General features: G+C 45.1%; 1 protein-coding gene across 4 annotated transcripts in view; it reads left to right on the top strand.

Moving 5' to 3' along the window:
* LOC141192249 (uncharacterized) overlaps positions 1–15,287 on the top strand; it is a 338,025-nt gene that overhangs the window by 320,588 nt on the left and 2,150 nt on the right. Inside the window, exons 1-5 of one of the 4 annotated variants that reach the window (XM_073661748.1) lie at positions 11,813–11,995; positions 12,125–12,304; positions 12,388–12,511; positions 12,595–12,692; positions 12,880–12,970. The exons of 2 other annotated variants lie outside the window; for them this stretch is intronic. In XM_073661748.1, coding sequence (XP_073517849.1) covers positions 11,813–11,995; positions 12,125–12,304; positions 12,388–12,511; positions 12,595–12,692; positions 12,880–12,970 — 676 coding nt within the window. Of the gene's footprint in view, positions 1–11,812; positions 11,996–12,124; positions 12,305–12,387; positions 12,512–12,594; positions 12,710–12,869; positions 12,971–15,287 lie in introns of those variants that run through there. One more of the 4 variants, XM_073661749.1, reaches the window with a different exon arrangement.

The following is a 15,287-nucleotide window of genomic DNA, read 5'->3' as shown; positions in this document are numbered from 1 at the left end:
TTTTCAGAGGGGCTTGGCGGCTGACAGGGTGACGGGTAGTGACGTTGTGTCGGAATTTCTTAGCATGGAGCTGGGTTTTTTGTCACCTGCGGCAGGTCCTAGCGGAGTTTGGCAGGGTGGTGCTGGAGGTTCAGGGCCAGTTGCGGAGACCCCGGCAGTTGTGAGTGGAGGTATTCCCGCGCCAGTTGCAGATAATGAGACGGTTGCGGCACCAGCGGCTGCGGCGACTCCAGTGGATACAGTGCGGTTGGATGACAGAGCGAGGGGCGAGGTTTATGTGTGCTTTGATGGCCCCTTGGGAGCTTATTTAAAGCAGGAGGTGCGAGAAAAAATCTGGAAGGATGAGTACGTGAAAATTTTTTCTTTGTTACCGTTTAATTTGGACAGGGTTAAGCCAGATGAGAGTAAGAAGGATGAGGAGGAGCGCAGGCGTTATCGTCTGATTCCTCGCACTTTTCAAAATTGGCTGCAGGCATTTACCACACTAGCGAGTGTCATTGGGGAGAAAGCTCCGGAGAACTGTTCTGCATTATTTTGTTATTTAGATTCGATTAGTGAAGCATACCGTGTTTATGGCGGGACGGCCTGGCTGAGGTATGATGAACAGTTTAGGCAAAGAAAGGCAGTCCGTCCGAGTTTACGGTGGGACCACAAGGAGATTAGTTTGTGGTTGCGATTGATGGCAGCACCAAGGTCGGCCTCGCAGTCCTTTCCTGGGAGTAGAGGGGGTTCTGCCAATTCGGCGGCATCCTCGTCAGGCTCCAGGAAGGGGCTGTGCTGGCAGTTTAAGGAGCGGGAATGCCGTTTTGGCACAGACTGTAAGTTTAAGCACGAATGTTCAGGCTGCGGAGGGTCCCACAGCCATTCCAAGTGCTTTAAGAAAGGAAAGAAAAAATCAAGCGACTCTTTTTCAAAAAGAGAGGACAGCAGTGAGAATAGATCGGATGCTTCCGTTTCTAAGTAGGTATCCAGATAAGGAAGCAGCTGTGTTGTTGAGGGATGGTTTTAATTTTGGCTTCAGGATTCCGTCTGCAGTTGTGCCACGTACGGTGCGGCCTAAGAATTTGATTTCGGCTCGGATGCATGCGGCAGTTGTTAAGGAAAAATTGGACAAGGAAATTAAGTTAGGTCGCATGGCTGGTCCTTTTTTTGGAACCTCCGTTGCCGTGTTTATGTGTTTCTCCTCTGGGCGTTGTGCCCAAAAAGGAGCCTAACAAGTTTCGGTTAATCCATCACTTGTCGTATCCTCATGGTAGTTCAGTTAATGATGGTATTGATCCAGATTTGGCATCTGTATCGTATGTTTCTTTTGACAAGGCCGTGGACTGGGTGCGGAGGCTGGGAAAAGGATCTCTCATGGCAAAAACTGACATTGAGTCCGCTTTTCGTCTGCTTCCGGTACACCCAGACAGTTTTAATTTACTTGGTTGTTTTTGGGACGGTCATTATTACGTGGATTGTTGTTTACCGATGGGTTGTTCGATCTCCTGTTCCTACTTTGAAAAGTTCAGTTGTTTTCTTGAATGGGTAGTTAGGGAAGAATCTGGCTTGGACTCCGTATTGCACTATTTAGATGACTTTTTGTGTATTGGGCCAGCTGGGTCCTCAGTTTGTTCTTTGCTGCTTAGGACGGTTGAACAGGTAGCATCTCGCTTTGGCATTCCGTTGGCCCCGGAGAAAACGGAGGGCCCCTCCACGGTTTTGAAGTTTTTGGGCATTGAATTGGATTCCTTCAGGATGGAATGCCGCTTGCCAGAGGACAAGTTGTTAGATCTGAAGTCTTGTGTCCAAGAGGCTTTGCGGGCAAAGAAATTGTGCCTGCGCCAACTGCAATCTCTTTTGGGTAAGTTAAATTTTGCGTGCAGGATTTTACCTATGGGAAGAGTTTTTTCACGTAGGTTGGCTCAGGCGACAGCAGGCATTAAACATCCGTTGCATTTTGTAAGATTGAATTCGGAACACAAGGCGGATTTGTCCATTTGGGCGGATTTTCTTCAATCTTATAATGGCAGGTCGGTTTGGATGGATCAAGTCGTTTCTAATGTGGATCTGGTTTTGTTTACAGACGCGTCAGGTTCTTATGGTTTTGGGGCCTATTTCGGTGGAAAATGGTGTGTGGGAGAGTGGCCGGAATCATGGAAGGATGCAGGATTGACAAGAAACATGGCATTGCTGGAAATGTTTCCTATTGTGGTGGCTTTGGAGGTTTGGGGCTCTGAGCTGAGAAACAAGAAAGTGTGTTTCTTCTGTGACAACTAGAGTGTAGTGCATTGTATTAACAACTTGTCAGCTGTTTCATTGCCGGTTCTGTCTCTTTTGCGCCATCTAGTGCTCCGTTGTTTGGATTGTAATGTCTGGTTTTGTGCTGTTCATGTACCGGGTGTTCAGAATTCAATAGCTGATGCATTGTCTCGCTTCCAGTGGGATCGTTTTCGGTAACTGGCGCCGGACGCGGAGCAGTTGGAAACCGATTGGCCCCGGTGGTTGTGGGATCTAGTGTCCGTGCAGCGTTGAATTTGGTGAGGTGTTCTGTTAACCCCAGTACTTGGTCTCGATATGTTTCTGCGTGGCGTCTTTGGCAGGAGCTAGAGGAGTCGGCAGGTGAGCAGGTGACGGAAGCGGACCGTCCCTATTTATTGTTGTACATGATCGGCAGGGCATTTCAGGAGGGTTTATTGGGCTCAGCTGTAGCTGGTAGGTTAGCAGGTTTGGCCTTCTTCTTTAAGTTAAGTGGTTGGAGGGACTTTACCAAGGATTTCTTGGTTCGCCAGGCGATGAAGGCATTTCGGAGGAGCTATCCGGTACGTGATTTGCGGCGCCCGGTATCGTTTGAAATACTGGGTCAGCTTTTGCGTTGCCTTAGCGGTGTGTGTAGTTCTGAATATGAATGTCAGCCATTTGGGGCGGCCTTTGTTCTGGCGTTTTTTGGGGCATTTAGGATAAGCGAATTGGTGAGCAAGAATGTTAAGTGTCATGGCGGGCTGTTATCGAAGGAAGTAGTGTGCTCGGAGGAGGCAGTACGGTGTTATTTGAGGCGGTCAAAAACCGATACAGCTGGTAAGGGTTGTTTGGTGGAATTGTGGGCTGTGGATGGTTTGTTTGAATGCCCGGTGAGATGGGTTTCTGCATTTCTGGAGGTGAGAGGTCCATCATCGGGTGCCTTTTTGTTACATCAAGATGGATCTGCATTATCGGTGTATCAGTTTATTACCATCTTCAGGCGGGGTTTAGCTAGTTGTGGTCTGAATGGTTTGGAGTTTGGTTCCCATTCGTTTCGGATTGGGGCCGCCACTGAGGCTGCTCGCTGGGGTTTGGGGGTTAAAGCTGTGAAAAAGATTGGTCGCTGGGAGTCGGCGAGGTATCGGTCTTATGTCCGGCCTCATATGTTATAAGATTTTTCCCCAATTTTTTGATAGTGTTATTATGTGGTAACGAGTTTCTTTTCTTCTTTACAACCCCCCCCCCCTTTGTTTTATGTTTCAGGACCCCCTCGGTTGATCTGGGTGCTAGGTCGCTCGTATGTATATTGGGGTTCCATTCGGGCCGACGCAAGACCGGCGGGGCGCCAGTTGGGCATAACGAAGGAGGTTGCGACGGTTCGGTGGATCGGTATCAGGGGTTTGCTGTGGAGCCGGGTAATGCCCGAATTTCATTTTTATGCTAATTTGGATAGGCCTCCGGATATACTCGTTTTTCATGCGGGTGGAAATGACTTGGGCTCCAGGACGTCTAGAGACTTGATCCGTGACGTCAAGTTTGACTGCCTGAGGCTTTTGGAAACCTATCCGGGATTAGTGCTCGTATGGTCGGACATCGTCGCACGCCTGGCATGGCGACACGCCAGGTCAGTCGAAAGGATAAATAAAGCTCGGAGCAAGGTGAATAGGGAGGTTTCCCGATTCATTGCTCTGCATGGGGGGGTTGTGGTTCCTCATCGGGATCTGGAAGTTCCGTTTAGGGAATTTCTGCGGTCTGATGGGGTCCATTTCAATGATATTGGCATAGATATGTGGGCATTAGCATTGATGGAGGGAGTTGAAAAGGCACTTTTGGTATGGCAGGACTCTCAGGCATAAGGTGTCATGCCTGCTCGCTATGGCGGAAAAGGAGGGGGGTTTTGAAGGCGGTTGCTTACATCGAAGGAGGACGGGGGAGCCCACTGCAGGGATGGGTGACTCCCATCGGTGTTAAGCGGGTGTTAAAAATTTAAAACGGGTCCCTACTGAGCGAGGTCTCAGCGGGACATTTCTGAATGGGCAACAGTCAGCTGGGTCCCCCTGGGCCGGTTGCGGTGCGGCTAGGGGTGGCATGGTGGAGCTGTTTGTTGCAGTTTTAAAAATGTATGGGCAACAGTCAGCTGGGTCCACCTGGGCCGGTTGTGGTGCGGCTGGGGGTGGCATGGTGGAGCTGTTTGTTGCAGTTTTTCTCCAAAAAATGGTGGAGCCTTTAATTCCCCCTCCTCCTTTTCAGAGTTAATTTAATGTTAATTAATGTTATTTATGTTTACATGCTGTTATATAATAAATGAGGCTGCTGTGGCCATTATATCCAATGTCACAGTGTGGTGGTTTTTATTTATAGTAAGTGGGGGGGTTCAGTGGGCTGTGTATAGTAGGCCGTATAGTCATACATTCCGAAGTCATGTTGATAAAGTGTTCCTTCAGCCTTTTGATAACTTGCGCTTTGTACAGACATCTCCTCCTGCCAAGGTATAAAAAGGGCGTGGCTTGGGGTGTGGATAGGGGCGTGGTCAGACTACGCGTGCCGCATGGTTTCGCCCTCTTTCTAGTCCTCATAGGTTGGCGGTATGCTTGTACTGAGCAGATCTGGGATATCAGTGATTAGGTCCCATATTGTGCACTGTAAGGTCTGGAAAAGCTCCTTCTATCCGTCTCTGTAGCACCAGAGGAAGAACAGAGGGGAAAAGACAGGATTTTCTACATGTCGCGTTATGTAGATGTTCTGCAGATTTATCACAACCGTCCAGAAGAAACCGATAGAAGAAACTGCTATCACAGAGCCGCCTTTAGCTGTTGGAAAAGTTTAAACTTAGTTTTGAATAGTTGCTATAGGCAACAAGGACCGTTTCTATTTATGCTGGGTCACATGATGCTGGTGCTGGGTGATGTCATGTGACGGAATGTTGTGGGTGATGATGTCACAGACGGCGTTGTGATGTCACCCTTGGGGTATATAAGGGGGCTCCATCCACCTGGAGCTCATATCTCATTGGCCATATCTTGGTGCTGAGATACCCCCTGGAGACAATGAGGATCGCCATATTGTTTCTGTGCTGTACCCTGTTCTACCCTGTGAATTACCATAGGCTGCCGGTGAGTACCTGTCTATTATTACATATGGAGGACGTTTAGAATCAGCTGCGGCAGGGGAAGGGGATGGGGAGGAGGGTCCTGTAAGAATTTACCTGCGGGAATAAGAGGTTATGGCAGGGAAAGGAGCTTAGGAAGTGACAGTCAGAGGGGATATAAGTGTGGGGTGACCCCTCTGACTCCCACATTCCTGCCTTGTCCTTGTAGTGATTAATGACTTTGGTGTTGTCCCTTATATATCACTTTGCAGTCACCAGTGATCGCTCCGCACTGTGATCCTAAACTACAGTCTCATTTACCTTTTTGCAAACGCCCAGAAGGGGAGGAGTGACATCACACCGTTGTGAGCAGATCCCGCCCACTTTTACAGCAGTCGTAATGCGAGCTAGCTGTATTCTGTTTTCATGGAAATGTCAGCAGCTGCTCCCCCTAGTGTTTACAAGATGAAAACATCAAAAGAGTTAAAATATTTTTTTCAGATTTTATACCATTGAAACCTTTTTAAATATATATGTGTATTTATATATAAATATAAATACTTTTCAATTTTACAATTGCAAAAAAATTGCTGACACTTTCCCTTTAAAAGATCTAAAGACGTTCTGCTTCATGTGCCATTGTGACCAATCACAGCACAGATTATATTTTTTAAACTTTTCTTGAAAAACTGAAGCTGCTCCGTGATTGGAAATCATGTGGAAGGGTTCTCTTTTAGACATTTAGTTAGGTCCAAAGTATCAGTGACATGATGGATAGAACTGTGCAATGATGTCACAGAGGGCTTTGTGATGTCACCCCTGGGTATATTAGAAGCCTCGGCCCATCTGCAGCTTGTATCTCATTGACCATACCTTGGTGCTGAGAGACCTCTGGAGATGATGAGTATCATCCTATCATTTCTGTGCTTTACGTTGCTCTACCCCCCACATTACAGTACACTGAGGGCGAGTATGTTCTCATCAATATGGAGGTCACAAGGATCAACTAATGAGAATATCGCCTCTTGCAGGACTTCTCATACTGGACACGTGACCGTCCGTCATATGAAAGTCGAACTGTAAATAATATTCCATGGACCCTGGAGGTGAATCCCAAACTTCTTCCTGATCTTCTCAATGGGATATTTCTGAAAGTTGCTTGATAATGTATCCATCACTGTATAATAACAAGGGCTCTCTGTTTGACTGGATTGGGTATAAATATACAGGACTTTATTATGTTTTTTTTCTTTATTATAGGATGACCCACTACCCGTGGATCTCAGGAGAAGCACCTATCAAGCTTCCATCAATCTTCCTCTTTGGCTCTTCCGTGACGCAGTTTTTGTTGCGGTGATGACACTACTGACAATACTAGAGTATTTGGCCTTAAGTCTTGTCCTGAGCAAGTGGGCAATGTCTGAACCTGGTGAAACAATCAGAAAACTCCTGAGAACAAAACCATTCTGAAGGAACAAAGTGCTTGTAAGGAGCCGATTTGCATCCCTCAGATTCAGGAGCAAGACTCCAGGAGAACACCTGTCCTGCCCAATGGCAAATGTTCTACTCCATCCATGGCTCCTGCACCGCAGGATGCGAAAAAGGTTCCTAGTTGCAACTATAAAGTGGCGTTCAGTGATATTGTCTGGGTCAGAACGATCCCTCACAACAATATAGGAAGAAGAGCTCGAAGTTCCACGGAGCATAAAGAGAGGTTACTGATTTTTCAAAGAAGCCAACAACCCAGAATTCCAGAGCCAAGAGCACCAGAACCTAGAACACCAGAACCTACCATGTCAGAACCTAGTATGTCAGAACCTAGAATGCCAGAGCCTGAAATGCCTACAACACCTCAACCCAAAATCAAGAGGAGAAGATGTTTCCTTAGATGTCGTAGAGGCGAGGAAGATTGAGAAGGCAACTGCTTGAACTTTCCCATTGCTCGTGTTTTCATTACAGGTTAGTCCTATACATGCTGTCTGATGGGCACCATCTTACTACATACAATGCAGCATTGCACCTGAAATCGAATGGATATTTTGTCACACACTTGCACTTTAGCACCTTATCATATGGCGCATATATCTATGAACGCTTTGCTAAGTATCACTGTCTAGTATGTGCTTCTGATGAACCTATTTTAGGAAAACGTGTCGAGGTTTGGCATACTATGTACTTGAGTTTGGCGTACTATGTGCTTGTTGGTAAATTCTATTGCCATCTATAATCTACTAGATATTATAATGTCTCTGGTGGGATGCCCCATGCCGAATTGTTGATAACTGACTATGAGCATTGTCCTCTATTTCTTATCTACTATGGTTACAGGTTGATGTGAAGAGAGCTGTGCCATTGGTAGCGATTTTTCTACTGATTTGTCAGTTATATTTATGTTAGTTTAGCAAATTTCTGCTTGTAGGGTCTAATGTTTTAGCATAGTGTATGTTCTGTGAGCTAAATTGTCATACTTATGCACTAGATAGATTATAAATTGTAATGCTTATGTACTAGATAGATTATTAGTTTAATCTGTGATTTTTTAAATATTTTTTAACATCAGGAGACTCAAGAATCGCATCTTACAGAAGACAAGAAGCCTAAATGCCGAAGGGTGATGACCTGTTGATGGCCCACAGCTGGAGGGTCATTACCTCTTGATGGCACAAAACTGGACAGAAGATAAAAACATTTGATGGCACACAGCCGGAGGGTGATGACCTATTGATGGCCATAGCCAGAGGGTCATTACCTGTTGATGGCACACAGCCGGACAGAGGATCATTACCTGTTGATGGCACACGGCCGGAGGGTCATTACCTGTTCATGGCGCACTGCCGGATGGTCATTACCGGTTGATGGCACACAGCCGGAGGGTGATGACCTATTGATGGCCATAGCCAGAGGGTCATTACCTGTTGATGGCGCACTGCCGGATGGTCATTACCTGTTGATGGCACACAGCTGGAGGGTGATGACCAGTTGATGTCGCACTGCCGGATGGTCATTACCTGTTGATGGCACACAGCCGGACAGAGGATCATTACCTGTTGATGGCACACAGCCAGTCAGAGGATAAGATCTTTTGATTGCATACACCGGGTCCCTCCCTGATAACAAGGAACCCTGGGGAATACTTGTCATCTTGATCCCCCACTGACTATATACTTGCTCCACCTCAGCCTACACCATCATGGAGGACACTTCCACCTGTGTCCACTGTAAGGTTGGACTTTCTTTTATAATTACAGCAGATTAATAAACATCATAAAGCTGTAAAACTATCGAGTAATTTATTATAAATTATTATAAAGAAATATAAAGTATAATAGATAGCTATAGAGGGCACATAAGACGACTAACTATAGAAAGCATGGTATCGCCTGATATATACTGTATATTCTAGATGGCACTATTACACTAAATACATCACAACCTCCAGGGTGATATTACCGTACAATGCGAGATCACTAATAATGGCCACAGATTATGAGAAAATGACCAGCTCCATAGTCCTGGAGTTATTATAAATGTCTCTAGTGTGAGGCAGGGACTGGACGAGTGTTGGAGGGAGGTATATTCCCCCAGGACGTCCTTTATGTATCCATGCTGTAGAATCTGCCGTGCACTTCTGTTCTAGCAGTCAGACATTTCACTCTGCAGATCACAGGCTCAACATTGTGTAAAACTACCACCGTATATAAGAGCACTCAGAATAAAAACTAGCGGCATGCCGTGCACTGCCCACGTCATGTGTACGGGATACAGGACCTGCAGGACCTGGTACGGCCATTATAGTTGATAGATTAATGATACCTGTGCAGATGAAGGGAAAAAAAATATGTGCAACAACAGGAGGAGAAAGTCTCAAAATGTAATTTGAAGAGTATAATAGAGAAATGGGAAACTTCTGGAGATGCAGACAAGGAAAAAGTGCAAATGATCCAGCATAAAGGTTTGTTTAGTAGAAAAAATATTAAAACTTAGCTTTTATTAGCCATATAAAACACTGCTCCACAAAGAATACAGCAAATGTGCAACTATCATAGCTTACAGACCTACGCGTTTCAACAAATCTTAATTATGGCCCTACTACTAGAATGACAAAAAGGCATATATATATATATATCCACGTGCCTGTATGACCTCCCTACAACGCCTGGGCATGCTCCTGATGATGTTGCGGATGGTCTCCTGTGGGATCTCCTCCCAGACCTGGACTAAAGCATCCGCCAACTCCTGGACAGTCTGTGGTGCAACGTGACGTTGGTGGATGGAGCGAGACATGATGTCCCAGATGTGCTCAATCGGATTCAGGTCTGGGGAACGGGCGAGCCAGTCCATAGCTTCAATGCCTTCATCTTGCAGGAACTGCTGACACACTCCAGCCACATGAGGTCTGGCATTGTCCTGCATTAGGAGGAACCAAGGGCCAACCGCACCAGCATATGGTCTCACAAGGGGTCTGAGGATCTCATCACAGTACCTAATGGAAGTCAGGCTACCTCTGGCGAGCGCATGGAGGGCTGTGCAGCCCTCCAAAGAAATGCCACCCCACACCATTACTCACCCACTGCCAAACCGGTCATGCTGAAGGATGTCGCTCTCCACGGCGTCTCCAGACTCTGTCACGTCTGTCACATGTGCTCAGTGTGAACCTGCTTTCATCTGTGAAGAGCACAGGGCACGAGTGGCGACTTTGCCAATCCTGGTGTTCTGTGGCAAATGCCAAGCGTCCTGCATGGTGTTGGGCTGTGAGCACAACCCCTATCTTTGGACGTCGGGCCCTCATACCACCCTCATGGAGTCGGTATCTAACCGTTTGTGCAGACACATGCACATTTGTGGCCTGCTGGAGGTCATTTTACAGGGCTCTGGCAGTGCTCCTCCTGTTTCTCCTTGCACAAAGGCGGAGGTAGTGGTCCTGCTGCTGGGTTGTTGCCCTCCTGCGGCCCCCTCCACATCTCCTGGTGTACTGGCCTGTCTCCTCGTAGCGCCTCCAGCCTCTGGACACAGCCAACCTTCTTGCCACAGCTCGCATTGATGTGCCATCCTGGATGAGCTGCACTATCTGAGCAACTTCTGTGGGTTGTAGAGTCTGTCTCATGCTACCACGAGTGTGAAAGCACAACCAACATTCAAAAGTGACCAAAACATCAGCCAGAAAGCATTGGTACTGAGATGTGGTCTGTGGTCCCCACCTGCAGAACCACTCCTTTATTGAGGGTGCCTTGATAATTGCCAATAATTTCCATCTATCATCTATTCCATTTGCACATCAGCATGTGAAATTGATTGTCAATCAGTGTTGCTTCCTAAGTGGACAGTTTGATTTCACAGAAGTTTGATTTACTTGGAGTTATATTCTGTTGTTTTAAGTGTTCCCTTTATTTTTGGAGCAGTGTATATAGATACATACAGTGAGTACGGAAAGTATTCAGACTCCTTTAAATTTTTCACTCTTTGCTTCATTGCAGCCATTTGATAAATTCTAAAAAGTTCATTTTTTTTCTCATTAAAGTTCACTCTGCACCCCATCTTGACTGAAAAAAACAGCAATGTAGAATTTTTTTGCAAATTTATTAAAAAAGAAAAACTGAAATATCACATGGTCATAAGTATTCAGATCCTTTGCTCAGACACTCATATTTAAGTCACATGCTGTCCATTTCCTTGTGATCCTCCTTGAGATGGTTCTACTCCTTCAATGGAGTCCAAATGTGTTTAATTAAACTGAGTAACTATGTAACATACAGTATAATGTTGTCACAGTCCCGCCAACCCCAATTTTATTTTATGTATTAACCACTTGGTTTTATTTTTTTAGTGTTTTTCATGTAATATATGGAAGCCTACAGGAAAATGCTTTTAGAAACATGATATCCAGGAGAAAAAACACTGTACAAGGAGACATTAGCATCAAATAACTCCTGTCTTGGTGTTCTTACAAACAAGCTCTTATAAATGAGATCTAACGTGTTAAAAGATTACAACCTGGGAAAGACGGGAAACATTCATGTAGACGGCCGGTGATGATGTAGTCAGTGACGGACTCTGGCCAAATTTGTTTCTAGAGCCGTATTAGAAGATGAAGATGTCGTCCTCATCATGAAGTTGTTATTTCTCATGTCACGTGTAATGTATATGACGAGAATTAGCGTTATGGAAGATGAGTCTATAAGAAACGTATTGAGCTGCAGACTCCGAGGAAGAAACTGCTTGTTGTCTGTGGCCTAAAATATATAGATTATATTAGTACGTCAGGGACAAAAGCAGAATGTTGTAAAAATAATAAAAATACCATTGCTGCTTGGGTTTCTGGGTGATTCTTACTGAAGCAGTGGCCAACTTAGCCAGTGATTGGAAGTATGGAGGAGATGTCTAAGTCAGCAATTCAACTTATGTTCCAGTCCATAAAAGACTAGAGAATGCAACATCTACACATTCTATCTCCTGATATATTTCCCTTATTGTCTCCAGTAATTGTATTAATACACAGAATTCTTTATGATGTTACATCGGCTCTTTTTCTCATTCAGGTCTCTACAATATCAGATCCCCTCAGTGAAGAGCTTCTATATTAAGAGAATTTTTCTAAATCACCTATCAAGGATGGATATGGACAGAGACAAGATGGTGGAGAGGATATTACACCTCACCCTAGAGATCCTCTTCCGGCTTACTGGAAAGGTGAGAGATTCTGATGACGTCACATTACATCATTCTTATCTATGGGAATAACAGATGGACAGAACTGGAGAGATGAGGACTCTGGAAATGTCTGGAGTGAGATTTATTAATGTGTCTCTCCATAACCAGGATTACACAGTAGTGAAGAAGACCTCTAGTGATCGCTGTCAGGACCCTGTGTCTGAGGGATGGGGAAGACCCCTGAGCCCAATCACAGGACCTCCATCTCACCCCCTGATACGTGAGGATATCAATGACCAGAAGATCCTAGAACTCGCCTACAAGATGATTGAGCTGCTGACTGGAGAGGTGACACTGCTGGGAATGCTGGGACATTATACAGTAATGCTATGAAAGGATCGGGGAGATAACGGTATCATTGTATGTGTCAGGTTCCTATAAGATGTCAGGATGTCGCTGTCTATTTCTCCATGGAGGAGTGGGAGTATTTAGAAGAACACAAAGATCTGTACAACAATGTCATGATGGAGGTTCCCCAGCCCCTCACATCACCAGGTAATAGACAGGACTAAATACACACGGCCTAAAATTATCTGTATGTAAAGAATGAATTCAGTCCCTGTATGTGTTTCCTCCAGATCTATCCAGTAAGAGGACAACACCAGAGAGATGTCCCCGTCCTCTTCTTCCACAGGACTGTAAACAAGAAGATCCCAATGTTCCTCAGGATCATCAGGTAGATGGAGAGAAGCTGTCATGAGATCTCCCCTATGATGTGTAGACGACTGTGAAGGTCTTGTGCTCAGTCTTGTTTTATCCACCAGTATTATATGGTTTATACTTGTGTAATGAGAACGGTGGAGATGGCAGGATTAGAGCTGATCATAGATGGGACTTCTCCATGTTTACAATATTTGTTTCAGGGTGAAGATCTGACCCATATTAATACTACAGAGACATATGTGAGGGGTGATGAGTGGTGTAAGAAGGAGATTCCTACATATGACTACCCAGGTGAGTAGCGACCACTAACTGCTGACAAATCACAGATTCTTCTCAGTCACGGGCTGTGGCTGCTTTATCGGTGGTGTAGTCCAGCTGTATCACAATCGTGTGATCACCATTTTACCGCTAGACCACAACATTTTCCTCCATCCGAAAATGTTCACATTACTTTGTGTAATTGTAAAAGATCTTTTCTGTAAAACTTACAACCTGGAGGATCCACCTACCCCCTGGGATTAGTAGACGCTGACCCTTACCTTCCCAGATCTGTAAACTACAAAGCCAAATGGCAGCGTACGCAGAATGTGCTGACAAGTGAGAAAATCAAAATTATGATGGGCCTGTAAGAGAAAGCGGAGGGTAATGATGCTGTTGGCTTCCTAGACCCCTGATATCTTATTGGACGAATCTACCTTCTCTCCCTTCTGTGCTGCTGAATGTCCTCATATGGTCCCTACAAGACCAGGTCCAGTCTTTCTGGCCAAACTTCACTTTTATGATCGACAACATTAAATGTGCGGTGAGGCCAAGTGTGAATTTCTGTACAATAACAACAGAGTTTCCCTTTATCCTGAGTTTTCAATTTCTTTTTAAACCATCTAACTTCAAACAGGATTGTGATAAACTATACAGAAAACATTACTCCTGTGCCATGATATATCTCTAAGCTGTGTGTGGCTGATGGCTGTAATATACATTTATTCACACCTGCAGGAGATGTGTTGGCTCCAGCCCTGGTTTCATGGATTCACTCCGCGTCATAAATTCCATTGTTTTCCATCCTAAGGAATTCAGATTACTGCACAATCTCTCCTGAAATGGGGGCATTAATACTTTCTCTACTCTCCTGGTCAGGACTCATAGTAGCTCCAATGGTCCACCATAAATGAGTGTGACTCCGGTTTAGTGTTCGAGCTCTCCCTTATATATACATTGTTGTTGGGGATGTAACATATCTTTTATTCTGTCTTTTTTTACAGGTTCACTTTGTTTGATTGTGATGGGATTGGCCTGAATCACTTATGTGAGTCTGCAACTCCCTGGTAGTCTTTAAAAGAAGGTCTCCATTACCTCTTCCCAATGCCCGAGGTCTAAATTTAAGACGCCTCATCTCTGCACTATTATAAAAAGTTCTCTTTGAATGTCTAATATTTCTTCTTGAAACTCATCTCACAGAAAATATTGGCCCTTACGATAGTTTAGATTACTAACAGCCACCGAGCCCCATACTCTAATTACCCCAGAGAGGTTTCACCACTAGTTACTCACTATTTACTGATGGAGACTGTTGAGTTGAATCATTTCAGTAGATGTGTTATTGTCTATAGTCACAGTTTTTGACTGCAGCAGTTAGTTCCCAAAATATTCTGATTTAACCCCTTCCTGCAGCCAGTTTTGTGTTCCTATCTGGGCCCATTTTCAAATCTGATGTGTGTCACTTTATATGGTGATAATTTTGGAATTCTTCACAAAGGATAATAGGAAACAAATGGACCTTACAAACTATTTACCAACTTCTCTTGAATCCAACAATACTCTATATAAGGTTGTACAGGTTGTATAGAAGGAGCGCCATTTAGCTATCTGAATGCAGATCTTGCTGGAATATATTTCAGACACAATGTATTGGGGGCACTGTTCATTGTCACCTGGCAGCTCAAAAGATGGCTACCATGAACAGACTTGGTGCTATATACTTCATTTTCCATCTCAGGAATTGCCTTGCTCATCACCCTTTAACCCCAAGAAGAATAGTCAGGTAGCCGGGTCAGAACCAGGAGGGCAGAGAAAATACCAATCAGAAGACACAAGAGTAGTCAGTAAACGGGCCGAGATCACAACAGGAAACAAATACACAAGCCGGGAGCTGAGCACAGAGGATTGAACCAGAGGAGAACAAGGCTGGATCTGGCAGCTTCCGGCAATATACCATAAGCTTTAGTAGGGTGTGGTGCTTTCCGATTGGATGAAGCAGATTACTCCAGCTGGACAGCACACACACCCATACTGCCAGACTGGATGGTACTACAGGTCCCAGGCTACCTAATCTTAGTGTTTGGACAGAGCCTGTGCTGCCCAGAGCTTCTGGTTCCGACGTCTCCTCCATCACCAGCGCTTCCTGCAGAATGATTAAGTCGGCGCCTGGTGACAGAAGCAGATGTTGGAGCAGATCCCAGGGGAGATTGGACACACCATTTACAGAAGCCTTAAAGAAGTTGTCCAGTACTTTTTACAATTGCCCAATGTCTCCCAATGTATTTACCCTGTAGCCTGTGAGTGACGCTATCGGGGATCACGTGATGCCTGAGAGCGGCCAGAGATATTG

This window comes from Phyllobates terribilis, unplaced genomic scaffold, assembly GCF_046119375.1.
Source record: "Phyllobates terribilis strain yellow unplaced genomic scaffold, ASM4611937v1 Scaffold_56__1_contigs__length_8794411, whole genome shotgun sequence".
Classification (NCBI taxonomy): Eukaryota; Metazoa; Chordata; class Amphibia; order Anura; family Dendrobatidae; genus Phyllobates; species Phyllobates terribilis.
This window is presented reverse-complemented; position numbering and strand designations above follow the sequence as displayed.